The 13,956-nt window shown below is 42.0% G+C and overlaps 1 protein-coding gene across 1 annotated transcript in view; it reads right to left on the bottom strand.

The window, feature by feature from the left end:
• The window catches only part of LOC114666244 (zinc finger protein 729-like), a 72,567-nt gene that overhangs the window by 18,558 nt on the left and 40,053 nt on the right, over nucleotides 1-13,956 (bottom strand). Inside the window, exons 4-5 of the mRNA XM_051933190.1 lie at nucleotides 9,821-10,298; nucleotides 6,607-7,092 (exon numbers count right to left, since the gene is read on the bottom strand). Coding sequence (XP_051789150.1) covers nucleotides 6,607-7,092; nucleotides 9,821-10,298 — 964 coding nt within the window. The remainder of the gene's footprint in view (nucleotides 1-6,606; nucleotides 7,093-9,820; nucleotides 10,299-13,956) is intronic.

Below are 13,956 nucleotides of genomic sequence, written 5' to 3'. Positions count from 1 at the left end.
GACGAGGACGAGGAAGAGGACGAGGTGGTTTTAGAGCTCCTCCTGTTGACCACAATAAGAATCCTTTTATTCCCTCTCCCTTAAATTCCAATGCTAATTCCTTCTCTTGCTACGCCTGTGGTGAAACTGGACATTTTCGTCGGGAGTGCCCTCACAGACAGCAACAGCCCCCACCTCCCCTTATTCCGCCTGTTTTCTCTGACACCCCTGACCAACAATACTGGCCATAGGAAAACGCAGGGACCTCCAGCCACTCTTTTCAACTACCTTTGCTCACCCATAATTCAGAGACTGATCCTTTACTGACATTGTTCGTTGATGGCACTGAGACTATTTTCTTAATTGATACTGGTGCCACTCGATCTACCCTCTCGCTGGCAAAGGTCCCTGCCTCGAACGAAACTGTTACTGTGCTTACTGCTTCTGGACAACCTCACCTTCTTCAAGTATCAAAACCTCTTCAAGTCCAGTCACGTCCTGGCGGACATACCTTACTGCATCGTTTTCTTTTGAATCAGCTTTGTCCAGTTAACCTTTTAGGAAGAGATCTCATGACAAAACTTTCTCTTTCTATTTCTATGACTGACAAAGGTTTTTTCTGTTCAACCCCCAAGTTGTTGTGTCAAATTACCCCTTACCCCAAACCCTCTTTTGCAGCATGGACTTTAGATATTTCCCCACACACCATTCTCCTCAAAGCCCTACACTCTTTATCCCCTTGTCTCTTTCCCAATTTACAGGCCCCTGACATTTTACACTGTACTGCCCAATACTTCCCTATAGAAGTAGACACCCCCTGGCTAGAATCTTTCCTTACTTCTGGTACTTGCCCCGAAACCCTTCACATCTCCTGTGTTTTTATTTCATCCACAAAGGCAGCTGCTTCTGTTCATCTTACATGCTCACAACATATATTTTATCTTGGCGGCTCAGTGCCTCATATTTCCTTAGCTAAATCACGCACTGTTAAATGGGGGGAAATAGGACCATGGGTAGAAAAATGCCTTGAAAGAACAGACTGGTTACAAGTTACTCCAGGTATTTTTGATACTCCTGACCATTTAATAACTAAAGTGGTGTTTCAAACTGATTTTTTAGTACATCGCGCTTTGTGCCGTCCTTCTTCTTTTGCTTGTTCATTGCAAACCACTTTCCCTTCTTGGCTCTCTATGCTCCCTGATTCACTATGGTCCCAGGGAAAGAATGATTATGGAAGGATAGCCCATTGTGAGCCTCTGGTGATCCACCCGAAATCCTCCTTCCGCCCGCACCGTGCCCAATATCCTCTGTCTCCCGAAGCAGAGGCTGGCATCTCCGCCGTACATTCCGATCTCGTCAAACGCGGTGCCATTATTCCAATTGAATACTCTCCAGTCAATTCCCCCATTCTACCTGTAAAAAAGGCTGACGGTTCATGGCGTTTCGTACAAGATTTGCGGCAAGTAAATTCTGCCATCTTCCCTAGGGCCCCTATCGTCCCTAATCCTTCCACTATCCTCTCTACTATCCCTCCTTCCGCTCGGTACTTCTCCGTTATTGACCTAGCTAATGCTTTCTTTTCTATCCCTGTTCACCCTGATTCTCAATTTTGGTTTGCTTTTACATTCCAAAACCGCCGTTGGACATGGACCGTCATGCCTCAGGGATACACTGAAGCCCCTTGTGTTTATGGACAAGCTCTTGCCCAAAATTTAGAAGGCTTTTGGCCGGAAAGAGGTAGTACATTGATACAGTATGTAGATGACATAATGATATGTAGCGCTACGGAAGAAGATTGTACAAAAGATACCCAGAAATTGTTGCTGTTTCTGGGGGAAAATGGCCATAAAGTTTCTAAAGTTAAGCTGCAGCTAATCAAAACAACTGTAAAATATCTAGGTCATGACATTACGTATGGAACAAGAGCTCTCTCTAGCGATCGCATTACAGCCATCCAAAATCTTCCTAGACCGGTCACAAAACAACAGGTTATGTCTGTTTTAGGTATTCTGGGCTACTGCAGACAGTGGGTTCTAAATTTTACTGAAAGAGCACAGCCGTTGCAACAATTGGCTAATACTCCTGGCATCCCCCTTTCTGGCCAGGTCAAATGGAATGAACAGGCTGAGAAGGCTCTCTGTAACCTCAAAACTGCTCTTCTATCTGCGCCCGCGCTTGGTTTGCCTGATCATTCTCGTCCATTCACTTTGTTCGTGGACGAAAAGCAGGGATTTATGAATGCAGTACTGACGCAACAACATGGAGATAAACAAAGACCGGTGGCTTATTTTTCTAAAAAACTGGATCCAGTGGCCGCAGCACTTCCTCCGTGTCTTCGTGCTGTGGTTGCAACAACAGAAGCTGTATTAGCAAGCACGGATGTAGTTCTCATGAGCCCCCTAACAGTTAAAGTGCCTCACGCTGTACATTCTATCCTAGTACAAGCCAAAACTTCACATCTCACTACTGCTAGGGCAATACACTATCAGAATGTACTCTGTACTTTGTCAAATGTTACAATTGAAAGATGCTCCACTTTAAATCCAGCCACTCTTCTCCCAACTAACAACGAAGGAGAACCACATAATTGCCATGACGAAATAGCAAAGGTTGTAAAACCTAGAGTAGATCTACAGGAAACACCTTTAGAAACTGGAGAAATGATTTTTGTGGATGGATGTTCCTTGCGATTGAAAAATGGAGCACCCTCAACCAGTTACGCAGTGGTCCAAGGGGACCGCCTGCTGGAAGCAAATGGAATTTCATCAAGCTTGAGTGCACAAGCAGCTGAACTCGTAGCACTCACTCGAGCATGTCAGCTGTCCGAAGGGAAGATCGTAACAATTTATACGGATTCCAGGTATGCTTTTGGAGTCTGCCATGATCATGGAGCACTATGGAAACTAAGGGGATTTAAGACCAGTACTGGCAAACCCATCCAACATCAGAAATTGATCGAATCCCTTTTAGAAGCTATAACCAAACCATCGAAGCTAGCGATTGTTAAATGTCAAGCTCACACAGGAAAACAGGATCCTGTTAGCAAAGGAAATGAATTAGCTGACCACTTTGCTAAAGAGGCTGCATATAATAACACACCAATTTCTTTATTCCAACAGAGAAATGACCAGGACCCTGATAATCAAATTATTTCTTTACAGAGTGCAGCCACGGATATCGAAAGGAGAAAATGGTCCAAAGAAGGGTCCCTCTCTGATGGAGTCTGGACTCATAAACACACTAACAAACCTTTTCTCCCAAAAGCCTCTTTCCCAGGAATGGCAAAAATCGCCCATGGCCTCGATCACGCAGGTAGAGATGCCATGGTTCGAGATGTTGAAAAACATTGGGAAGCTGTAGGTTTCTCTACATATGCAGAGCAATTTTGCAGACGCTGTGCAATATGTCAAAAGTTTAATGTGGGAAAAGGTACCCAGGTAAGTCCCGCCGTTACCCCTAATCCAATGGGTCCGTTTGAACACCTCCAAATGGATTTCATTGAACTAACCCCGTCTAAAGGGTACCGATATTGTCTTGTGATTGTCGATGTGTTCTCCCGATGGGTAGAGGCTTTCCCTTCAAAACACAACGATGCCAAAACAGTAGCTAAAGCACTAATTAAAGAGATTATTCCAAGATGGGGTATCCCTCAAAAGTTACAAACAGATAATGGCACTCATTTTGTGAACTCCGTTATAAATGAATTAACCACCTGGCTCCAAATTAATGTGCACCATTATTGTAAATACCATCCCCAAAGCGGAGGCATCGTAGAACGATGCAATGGCACTTTAAAAGCTAAACTCGCAAAAATTTGTGAACAAACTAATTTATCATGGCCGGATGCACTACCCTTAGCTTTAATGGGACTAAGGGGACGGACACACCGACAACTGGGACTATCGCCGTTTGAGATTCTGACCGGACGTCCCATGCCCGTTGGCATGGTTGTAGGAAATGTGAATTTGCATACTGTGGACAATGATCTTCTCTCTAGTCTTGCAGGTTTACGAACCTCGTTGAAGGAAATCCACCAGCAGGTTAATCAAGCCTGGAGGACCAGCCCCCTTTCCAAGGATTTACCAATTCCCTTGGGCACCTGGATCCTGGTTCGAGATACTCGGAGGAAACACTGGCATCAGCCTAGGTGGAGAGGACCATTCCAAATTCTTCTATCCACACCACACGCCGTGAAAGTTGAAGGACTGCCTGCCTGGATCCACGCATCGCATTGCAAGAAATGGCTATCTTAAAAATACTTTTTCTGTTGACTGTTACCCGCACCCTCTCAGGCTACCCAAGGATGGGTGGTGATCTCTATCTAAGTACTTTACCGCCTCTATGGAAAGGGCATATATGCTACATGAGGAGCACATGTCTCGTATAGCTTCTTCCATTTTCTCCTCCCCATCCCCTTTTCCCCCCCCTTCCCCTTCATCAACCATTTCAATTTAATTATATATTGCCCACATCATTTTGTTCAAAAAGGGAGGAGTGTAAAAACATAAAATGATGTAATTGAACAAAATGTATGTGTGTACAGAAAATAGGACAGAATGATCAAACTTGTTTGTGTTTTGCGTACGTGACAAAAAGCATGTATACTTTCTGGAAGTTTTCTTTTGATGATGTGTGTGACAAGAAAATATACCTTTAGGGTAATGACTTTACAAAATTGGAAAAATACAATGAGTCAGGACGCTATTTTTATTGCTTACGTGGTCAACGATCAGGAGATTAGAAAGGTATAAAAGAGCAAGGATATCTGCGCTCGAGGCAGATGAAGTGCGGTGTCCTAGGACTGTGTTTCTCTGTCATTTTACCCTTGTCTGGTATGTATCAATAAAAGGTTTTGACTAATTTTAATTTTCTTCTCTGTCTTCAGTCACAAAAAGTGTCCACACTTTCATCTGCTGCACTAAGTTTCCTTGGCCGACCACTGTGTCTACGATCCTCAATGTTGCCCGTTTCTTTGTGCTTCTTCAAAAGAGCTTGAACAGCACATCTTGAAACCCTAGTCTGCTTCGAAATCTTTGTCTGGGAAAGACCTTGCTGATGCAGTATAACTACCTTGTGTCTTGTTGCTGTGCTTAATCTTGCCATGACATGAAACTGTCTTCTACAACCTCACCTTGGTAGCAGAGTTTGGCTGTTCCTCACCCAGTTTGAAGCCTCCTACACAGCTGTTTCTGTTTCAGTTAATGACTGTGTTTCAACCTACGTGTGACACTGATGATCATTAGCACCTGTTTGGTAGAATTGGTTGATCATACACCAGACTAGAATCCTACAAAATGCCTGACTTTGTGTAAGAGTACCTAAAAGAATTGATGCTGGTTTGAAGGCAAAAGGTAGGAACACCAAATAAAAGTAAAGCAATTTCTTTATTCTTGGTGAGCAGGAGGCCGCAGCAGCTGTCAGCTCAGTTAGCTACAGACAGCCTCCCGTAAGCAGGGAATTTCCCTCTTTTTATACCCAGCTTGTTTATTAAACAAAAGAGGAAATATGGCAGTTCAGTTTGAGATCATACATAGATTGTTATAGCTTGGCGGTCACACCCTGGACTGGAATGTGCAGGAGCGCACAGTGTTTCTTACAGATAAAAGAGTTATCAGCACACTCACAGTCTTAAGCAATACGCTCAAAATAGTTTCAGCATGAGTTCAGAAACCAGTAACAGCTGATTTCTTAATATCACAGGGTGTTCTGTTAGTATCAAGAGGTCAGCAGTTTCTTATAAAAGCATGCAAGTTAGTACCATAATTCTGTGCACAAGCTTAATTCTTCCATCCATCCATTTTCCAACCCGTTGAATCTGAACACAGGGTCACGGGGGTCTGCTGGAGCCAATCTCAGCCAACACAGGGCACAAGGCAGGAACCAATCCCGGGCAGGGTGCCAACCCACCGCAGGACACACACAAACACACTCACACACCAAGCACACACTAGGGTCAATTTAGAATCGTCAATCCACCTAACCTGCATGTCTTTGGACTGTGGGAGGAAACCGGAGTGCCTGGAGGAAACCCACACAGACATGGGGAGAACATGCAAACTCCACGCAGGGTGGACCCGGGAAGCGAACCCGGGTCTCCTAACTGCGAGGCAGCAGCGCTACCACTGCGCCACCGTGCCGCCCAAGCTTAATTCTTTTGCTCCATAAATGAGGAACAAATCATATAGCAGTAATAAATCATATAGCTCTTTGCAGCATGATTAATACAAAATACAGTCCTTGGTATTGTGAGTTAAATACTTATAGTCATTACAGTTAATAATATTTCTCAGTAACAAAATCTCCTTATTCATATGTGGTATCTCATGACTTACCATGTAAACTAAAGTTGCGTATTGAAAATTTAAAAATATAGTTATCAAAGTTGCAAAAACCAGCTACTCGTTCAAACATTACACGTATGCTCATCTTGAATAATGTCAGTGAGTTTAATGGACTAACAGGCCATGAAGTTGGCTGGGATAAATGACGAGTTCAGTTTAAAACATGTACCTAAATGCTTACATATAATTTTTAAACACAATTCTTAAGATAAAAATTTCCTTGCTTATATCACAATGGCCTTGAGCCTCGTGTTGATTTTTTAATTTTGGTTACTTCATCACTTACCTCCTTCTGAATGACTTGAGCCTGATGCTTTTGCAGACTTGTCCAGGTGGTAAGAATAATGCTGCAGGTAGCAGTGCCCACCAGGCTTGAGGTCTAATTCGTTGAGACAGGACTGGGGTACAGGCTCCAATTTAAAGTCTTTCATAAACCTGCTTTCGTTTTTGAGCCTGTCTGTGTATCCAAACACTGAATCAGATTCTTCTTTAATCCTTACAGCCACCCATTCACAATCCTCCTTTTTAACGTTATGGCTGCCCTGATGAAGGTGCACAGATTGCCATTCGCAGGCCTCTTCCCTAATGGCTACACCACTTCTCTCTGTCATAGACATGGAAGGAGGGGCCCTGTGCAGTATGGGATGCCACTCTTTTTTGTCATTACACATATCTTCACGTTTATACCCCACATCTAGAGGCTCCTGGACAGCTAGGCCCACTTCCTGCATATTGTACAACAGGTGCTGAAAATGGCAGTGTTCATTTTTGTCTGTAGAAAGAGGAGAGCAAAAATTAGGAGATGTGTATTAGAGAAGCACTGGATACATTTGAGTCAACTCCTTTAATTGTTTCTTACACCTTGTTATCCACTGACCTTGAGTCGATGCTCTTGACTTTCTCCAACATGGAGAACACCACCGCTCACCATTACCCAGGTGTGACCATGTGTGCACATATTTGAGACATGCGATATCTATATATATATATAAAATCCCTGTGTGCGTCCAGGTGTCCGTGTGTGGGTGTCTTCTGGTGAAGTGTGCATGCGCGGGGCACGGTGCGATGCGCGATATTACTGTCAGTGAAAGTTAGAGGCGTTTTATGGAAATACAAACCAGTATTACTGTGAGAGAAAATTAAAGGTACACAATACAGTGACGCATATTACAGCCACATACAAGCCAGTATTACTGTCAGAGGAGATTAAAGGCATATTACCGACACGCACGCCTGTATTACCGCCAGAGAAAATTAAAGGTATATTACGGACGTACAAGCCAGCGGACATACAAGACGGTATCCTTCAATAAGGGCGCGCACAAAAAGGTGAGCCTCAAAAGGGCGACCTCAATTGGGTGCAGCGAATAAAGGCGCGCGTAAATAAAGATCTGCATCTTTGTTGCTCTTCACATATTCCAGAGCCATTTGAACTAAATTATCTACAAACGCCTTTATTCACCGCGCTCAATTGAGGTCGCCCTTTTGACGCTCGCCTTTTTGTGCGCGCTCTTATTGAATAGAGCCGTACAAGACAGTATTACTGTCACAGAAAATTAAAGACACACAATACACGGCGGCAGCCCATGAAGAACAGTCAGCTCAGCAAGTAAACATCAACAAAAGAAAGGCTGAAAGAAAGAAAAATACGACCAACAAAAAGAATGAGGTCAAAGTCCCTTGCCATTTAATATAGACTGTTCCTACTAATGTTTATGCACTACTGTTCTAGCGCCCGTTATTGTAATGGGCTAAATGACTAGTAATATATAATAACAGCAATATCATTTCAAAGATGATAAAATGTAATATCACAATACTGTTTAGGTAAGAATGATGGCAAAGAGATGTACACAAATATCAAAAAATGGTTTCCTCAAGATAGGGGTTTCAATGAATTCCCTTTCTTGAGTTATGAAGCATCTTCTTTGCATTGATGAGAATCAATGTGGCATTTTGTATTGAGTGCTACAGATAAATGTACAAAAACAGGTACAAGAAGTGGAGCAGGCCAGCATCTTACTGTTCTGTTGTACAGCAAATTCAATTGCTCTGCTGCTTCTCTATCTGGGCCTTTGCCTTCAACTTTTAGCCTCTCTGATCCAACCGTTGTAATGGAAATGAAAGAGGCAAAAGACGCAGACACTCCAGGAATGAAATTCAAAGAAGTCTGGACCTCTTCCTCATCATCAGATTCTGTCATTCACTAACATTTGTGACAGATGAAATTTAATGTCAGTAAATGTAAAGTATTACACATAGGAAGTTAAAATGTTAGGTTTGAATACACAATGGGAGGTCAGAAAATCGAGAGTACAACTTATGAGAAGGATTTAGGAGTCACAGTGGACTCTAAGCTATCAACTTCCAGACAGTGTTCAGAAGCCATTAAGAAGGCTAACAGAATGTCAGGTTATATAGCGCCTTGATGTGTGGAGTACAAGTCACAGGAGGTTCTGCTCGACCTTTGTAACACACTGGTGAGGCTTCATCTGGAGTTCTGTGTGCTGCTTTGGTCTCCAGGCTGCAAAAAGGACATGGCAGCACTAGAAAAGGTCCAGACAAGAGCAACTAGGCTGATTCCAGGGCTACAGATGAGGAGTTATGAAGAAAGATTAAAAGAGCTGAGCCTTTACAGTTTAAGCAAAAGAAGATTAAGAGGTGACCTGACTGGTGTTTAAATTATGAAGGGAATTAGTCCAGTGGATCAAGACTGTTATTTTAAAATGAGTTCATCAAGAACATGGGGACACAGTTAGAAACTTGTTAAGGGTAAATTTTGCACAAACATTAGGAATTTTTTCTTCACGGAGAGAACCACAGACAGTTGGAGTAAGCAACCAAGTAGAGTGGTAGACAATAGGACTTTAGGCACTTTCAAAAGTCAACTTGCTGTTATTTCTGAAGAATTAAATGGATAGGACTGGTGAGCTTTGTTGGGCTGAATGTCCTGTTCTCGTCGAGATTGCTCTAATGTTCTAAATGTAATCTCCATGCGGGGAGCACTCAGGATGCAAACCCTAGTCTCCTTATTGCAAGAATAAAGAGAAAAAAAAAATATTAGCAACACCTGACTGAAATGTGAGACGAGACATTTCAGAGCCAAATCTGCCAGATGGGATTGCATTAATGAAGGAAGAGTGCCTTTGTCACATCTGATAAGCATTTAGAGCATGTCAAAAAAGCTCCTCAGAGAAACCTAATGGTTTAAAGTGCAAACCAAAAAATTCCGTTATAAATGTTGTAAAAAATGTACCACCCTTTGCCAGCTGTTACAAATGTTCTACATGTCATCTTGAATACTGTTAGTGATGTTAAAGGGGTAAAAGGCAATGAAGTTGTCTGGGATAAATGAGTTGTTTAGTTCAAAATGTGTAACTACAGAACGACATTTAATTTCTTAGATCAAAACAAGCCTGCATTTCCTGGCTCGTGAAAAAGAAAAGCAGAACCCATTAGGGAAATTGCATTAGGCTGAATTTTTATTTTTGATCACTTACCTTCTTCAGAATGACTAGATCCTGCTGCTCTTACAGTCCTTTTTGTGTCACATTCCAAAGATTTGGACTTTGAATGGACAGTATGATGCTGGGGGGGCCCATGTCCACTTGACATTAACATTATTCCAGGTACCTTCTCATTGAGACTTAAAGATGGGGCCACAGGCTCCGATTTCAAGTCTTCTGTGTAACTACTTACTGTTTCATTTTCTTGCATGTCAGCATGTCCAAACACTGAATCAGATTCTTGTTTAATCTTAGCCACCCTTTCACAATCCTCCTCTTTAATGCCATGACTCTCCCGCTGAAGGTGTACAGATCCCAACTCATAGTCCTCTTCCTTAATGTCCACACTTCTTTCCTCCATGGTAAATACAGAAGAAAGGCTCCTGCGCAGTGTGAGATTTGTCTCTACCTCATCACTACACATCAGTTCTTGGACTTTCTCTTCACACGTATATCCCAAATCTGGGCCCACCTACTCCATTTTGTATAACTGTTACTACAAATGGCAGCATTCTTGTTGTCTGTTGAAAGAACAGAGTAAAGTGAGAAGTGCACCGAAAATCACAGAACATTTTTGATCATTAGTCCAATATCTGTAGAGACTTTAATGCAAATACAGTAGACCCCCACAAAGATGCGGTTCAGGATTCGCGGCCTCAGTCGTTCACAGATTTTTCCTTAGAACCTAACTAACAATTGTTAGCAGAAACTGCAAATATCCTCCACCCTTGTTTATGGCTTTTTTCGCGGCAATACTGCACTGTAGAAAGAACAGGAAACAACTGTAGAGGAAAACACAGCTTGGGATGGTGAAAGTAGTCCAACCACTCTGCAACTCACTCCAAAAAAATATATTTACGTCTTTGTGTGGCGGGGTTGGGTTGTTGGGAGGTGAGGTTGCGTAGCGACAGCGGTTCCCGTGTGCAATGCAGGAGAGGCTTGCCCTGCACTTAGTGCAGAGGTGTAGGCTTGTCCGCAACCCTAATTAATAATAATAATACATTTTATTTATATAGCGCCTTTTCCATGCTCAAGGCACTTCACAGAGTTTAAGAAAGAACAGCAGGGTATACAGTATATAGCATTGTACTAAACCAGATAAATAAATAAAGTAGATTAAGACAGTAAATTCAGAGAAAAAGCCTAACAGACAGCATAATTGCTGTTGAACTCGCTGCACGTGGAAAGCATTCATACAGCACAGGTTCTTACACACAGTAGATCTGCTGTCAAGCTCACAATACATTGGAAATGTAAATCTGTGCTGGAAAACTGTCACAGAGTCACATAATTTGTCATATGCCCTGCAATTTCTTCTCATGTAACCGGATATACATAGGCAATGATATCAGCAACTGCAGTCATCAAGTCTGATGTCTCCTCTGATTAGAAGTCATGGAACGGAACACCAACTTCAGTTGAACAAATGATTACAACAGATACTACTGTGTAATTTAATGACATGTAGACTAATCTGTTAAATGAAAAACAACCATATAGCAAGACAGGAAGCACCAGGAATCTAAAGACTTGGACCTTCGTCCTTTTGTGATATCAGGAGCGTCACACACCCCTTTTCAGCGACCTCATGACCCCCTCCCCGTGCTCTCCCAATCCATCTACTGACTTCATAGGAAGAGTCACCAGAGACGTGAATGTCACTGCCAAAGTGAGTAAACCTCTAGACAAGACCTATTACACTTTTATCAAATTTAGTGCATTGATGGAAACAATCAATGTAAGGCTGTAGGGTTTCTTTAGGACAAAAAGGTCTCCGTTTACAGTTTTTAAAAAAATATATACCGCATATACTCGAATATAAGCCGAGGTACCTAATTTTACCTACAAAGACTGGAAAAACTTATTGAGTCAAGTATAAGCCTAGGGTGGGAAATGCAGCAGCTACTGGTAAGTTTCAATAATCAAAATAAATATCAATAAAATTACCGTATATTAATTGAGGCATCAGTAGGTTAAATGTTTTTGAGTATTTATTTCAAGAAGAGGGTCAACAAAAACAATATGGTATCTCTCTTGTGTGTGTGTGTGTGTCTCTCTCGTGTGTCTCTCTCGAACGCGTGCGTGTGTGTGTGTCTCTCTCTCTCTCATGGGCGCACGCGCTCTCTCTCGCGCTCGCTGCACAGGGAAAGACTGAGCACGTGCAGGTTGCCAGGGGCAGCGGGACCCAACTCGAATATAAGCCGAGGGTGACGTTTTCAGCACATTTTGGGTGCTGAAAGACTCGGCTTATATTCAAGTATATACGGTAAGTACAAATGATCATATTTAAAGATTGGAATCAGAAATAAAGAAAGCTTTAAGTAAGAAGGCAATGGTGGTTGTGTTTAATTAGGATTTAGGTAAAGCATACAACATGTTGTGGATTGATGGTTTCTTAATTAAAATGTATAAATTTGGTTTTGAACTAACAGGACTTTTAAAGTACCGGTAGGCAAAGAAACCTCAACAGAACTGTCAATAGAAATCGACACCCCTTAATATGGTGCCAGTTTCAATTAATATAACAATAATTGGTTTCCCTACAGTGGTATCAGATAATAGACTTGTTGCCATTTGCAGATGATGGGGTAATTTGCAAAGGAAATAAAAATCCTCCTTACGGCAGAGCAAAGAACAGTCTAGAAAACTAAAATGTGGGCTAACCAGTCTGCTTTAAATCATCTCCATCGAAAACCACGGCTGTTTGCGTCTTGTTAAGAAAAAATTTAAAAAGTAAATCTTTGTTTCTATGTAATTCACCAGTAGGACGGAAGAATGACTTTACATTTATGTGAATGATAAGGGGGTGGATATTTGATGACAAATTTAAGTGAAAGCTACACATTAAGGAGAGAATTAGGGAAATGCAATATTAGAATCAACCTAAAGAGATGTACATCTGTGCAATCATGAGGAGCTGAGAGAATGTTTATACTGAAAATGTATACAGGGTGAGTCAAAATGATGTGAACACTAATGGTACTGCTATGTACAGTCATATGAAAAAGTTTGGGAACCCCTCTCAGCCTGCAAAATAGTTGACTCTACTTTCAACAAAAAAGATAACAGTGGTATGTCTTTCATTTCCTAGGAACATCTGAGTAGTGGTGTGGTTTCCGAACAAAGATTTTTAGTGAAGCAGTATTTAGTTGTATGAAATCAAATGTGAAAAACTGACTGTGCAAAAATTTGGGCACCCTTGTAATTTTGCTGATTTGAATGCATGTAACTGCTCAATGCTGATTACTTGTAACACCAAATTGGTTGGATGAGCTCGTTACGCCTTGAACTTCATAGACAGGTGTGTCCAGTCATGAGATATAAAGGTATTTAAGGTGGTCAGTTGCAAGTTGTGCTTCCCTTTGACTCTCCTCTGAAGAGTGACAGCATGGGATCCTCAAAGCAACTCTCAAAAGATCTGAAAACAAAGATTGTTCAGTCTCATGGTTTAGGGGAAGGCTACTTTAAGCTCTCTCAGAGGTTTAAACTGTCAGTTTCAACTGTAAGGAATGGAATCAGGAAATGGAAGGCCACAGGCACAGTTGCTGTTAAACCCAGCAGGTCTGGCAGGCCAAGAAAAATACAGGAGCGGCATATGTGCAGGATTGTGAGAATGTTTACAGACAACCCACAGATCACCTCCAAAGACCTGCAAGAACATCTTACTGCAGATGGTGTATCTGTACTTCGTTCTACAATTCAGTGCAATTTGCACAAAGAACATCTGTATGGCAGGGTGATGAGAAAGAAGCCCTTTCTGCACTCACGCCACAAACAGTCACCTATTGTATGCAAATGCTCATTTAGACAAGCCAGATTATTTGGGAACAAAGTGCTTTGGACTGATGAGACAAAAATTGAGTTATCTGGTCATAACAAAAAGCGCTTTGCATGGCGGAAGAACAACACCACATTCCAAGAAAAACACCTACCTCCTACTGTCAAATTTGGTGGAGGTTCCATCATGCTGTGGGGCTGTGTGGCTAGTTCAGGGACTGAGGCCCTTGGTAAAGTCGAGGGTTGGCTGAATTCAACCCAATATCAACAAATTCTTCAAGATAATGCTCAAGCATCAGTCACAAAGTTGAAGATACACAGGGGTTGGATATTATAACAAGACAATGACCCAA

Source organism: Erpetoichthys calabaricus, chromosome 1, assembly GCF_900747795.2.
Source record: "Erpetoichthys calabaricus chromosome 1, fErpCal1.3, whole genome shotgun sequence".
In the NCBI taxonomy this organism is placed as follows: domain Eukaryota; kingdom Metazoa; phylum Chordata; class Cladistia; order Polypteriformes; family Polypteridae; genus Erpetoichthys; species Erpetoichthys calabaricus.
The sequence above is the reverse complement of the archived record's forward strand: the minus strand, read 5'-3'. Positions and strand labels throughout refer to the sequence as shown.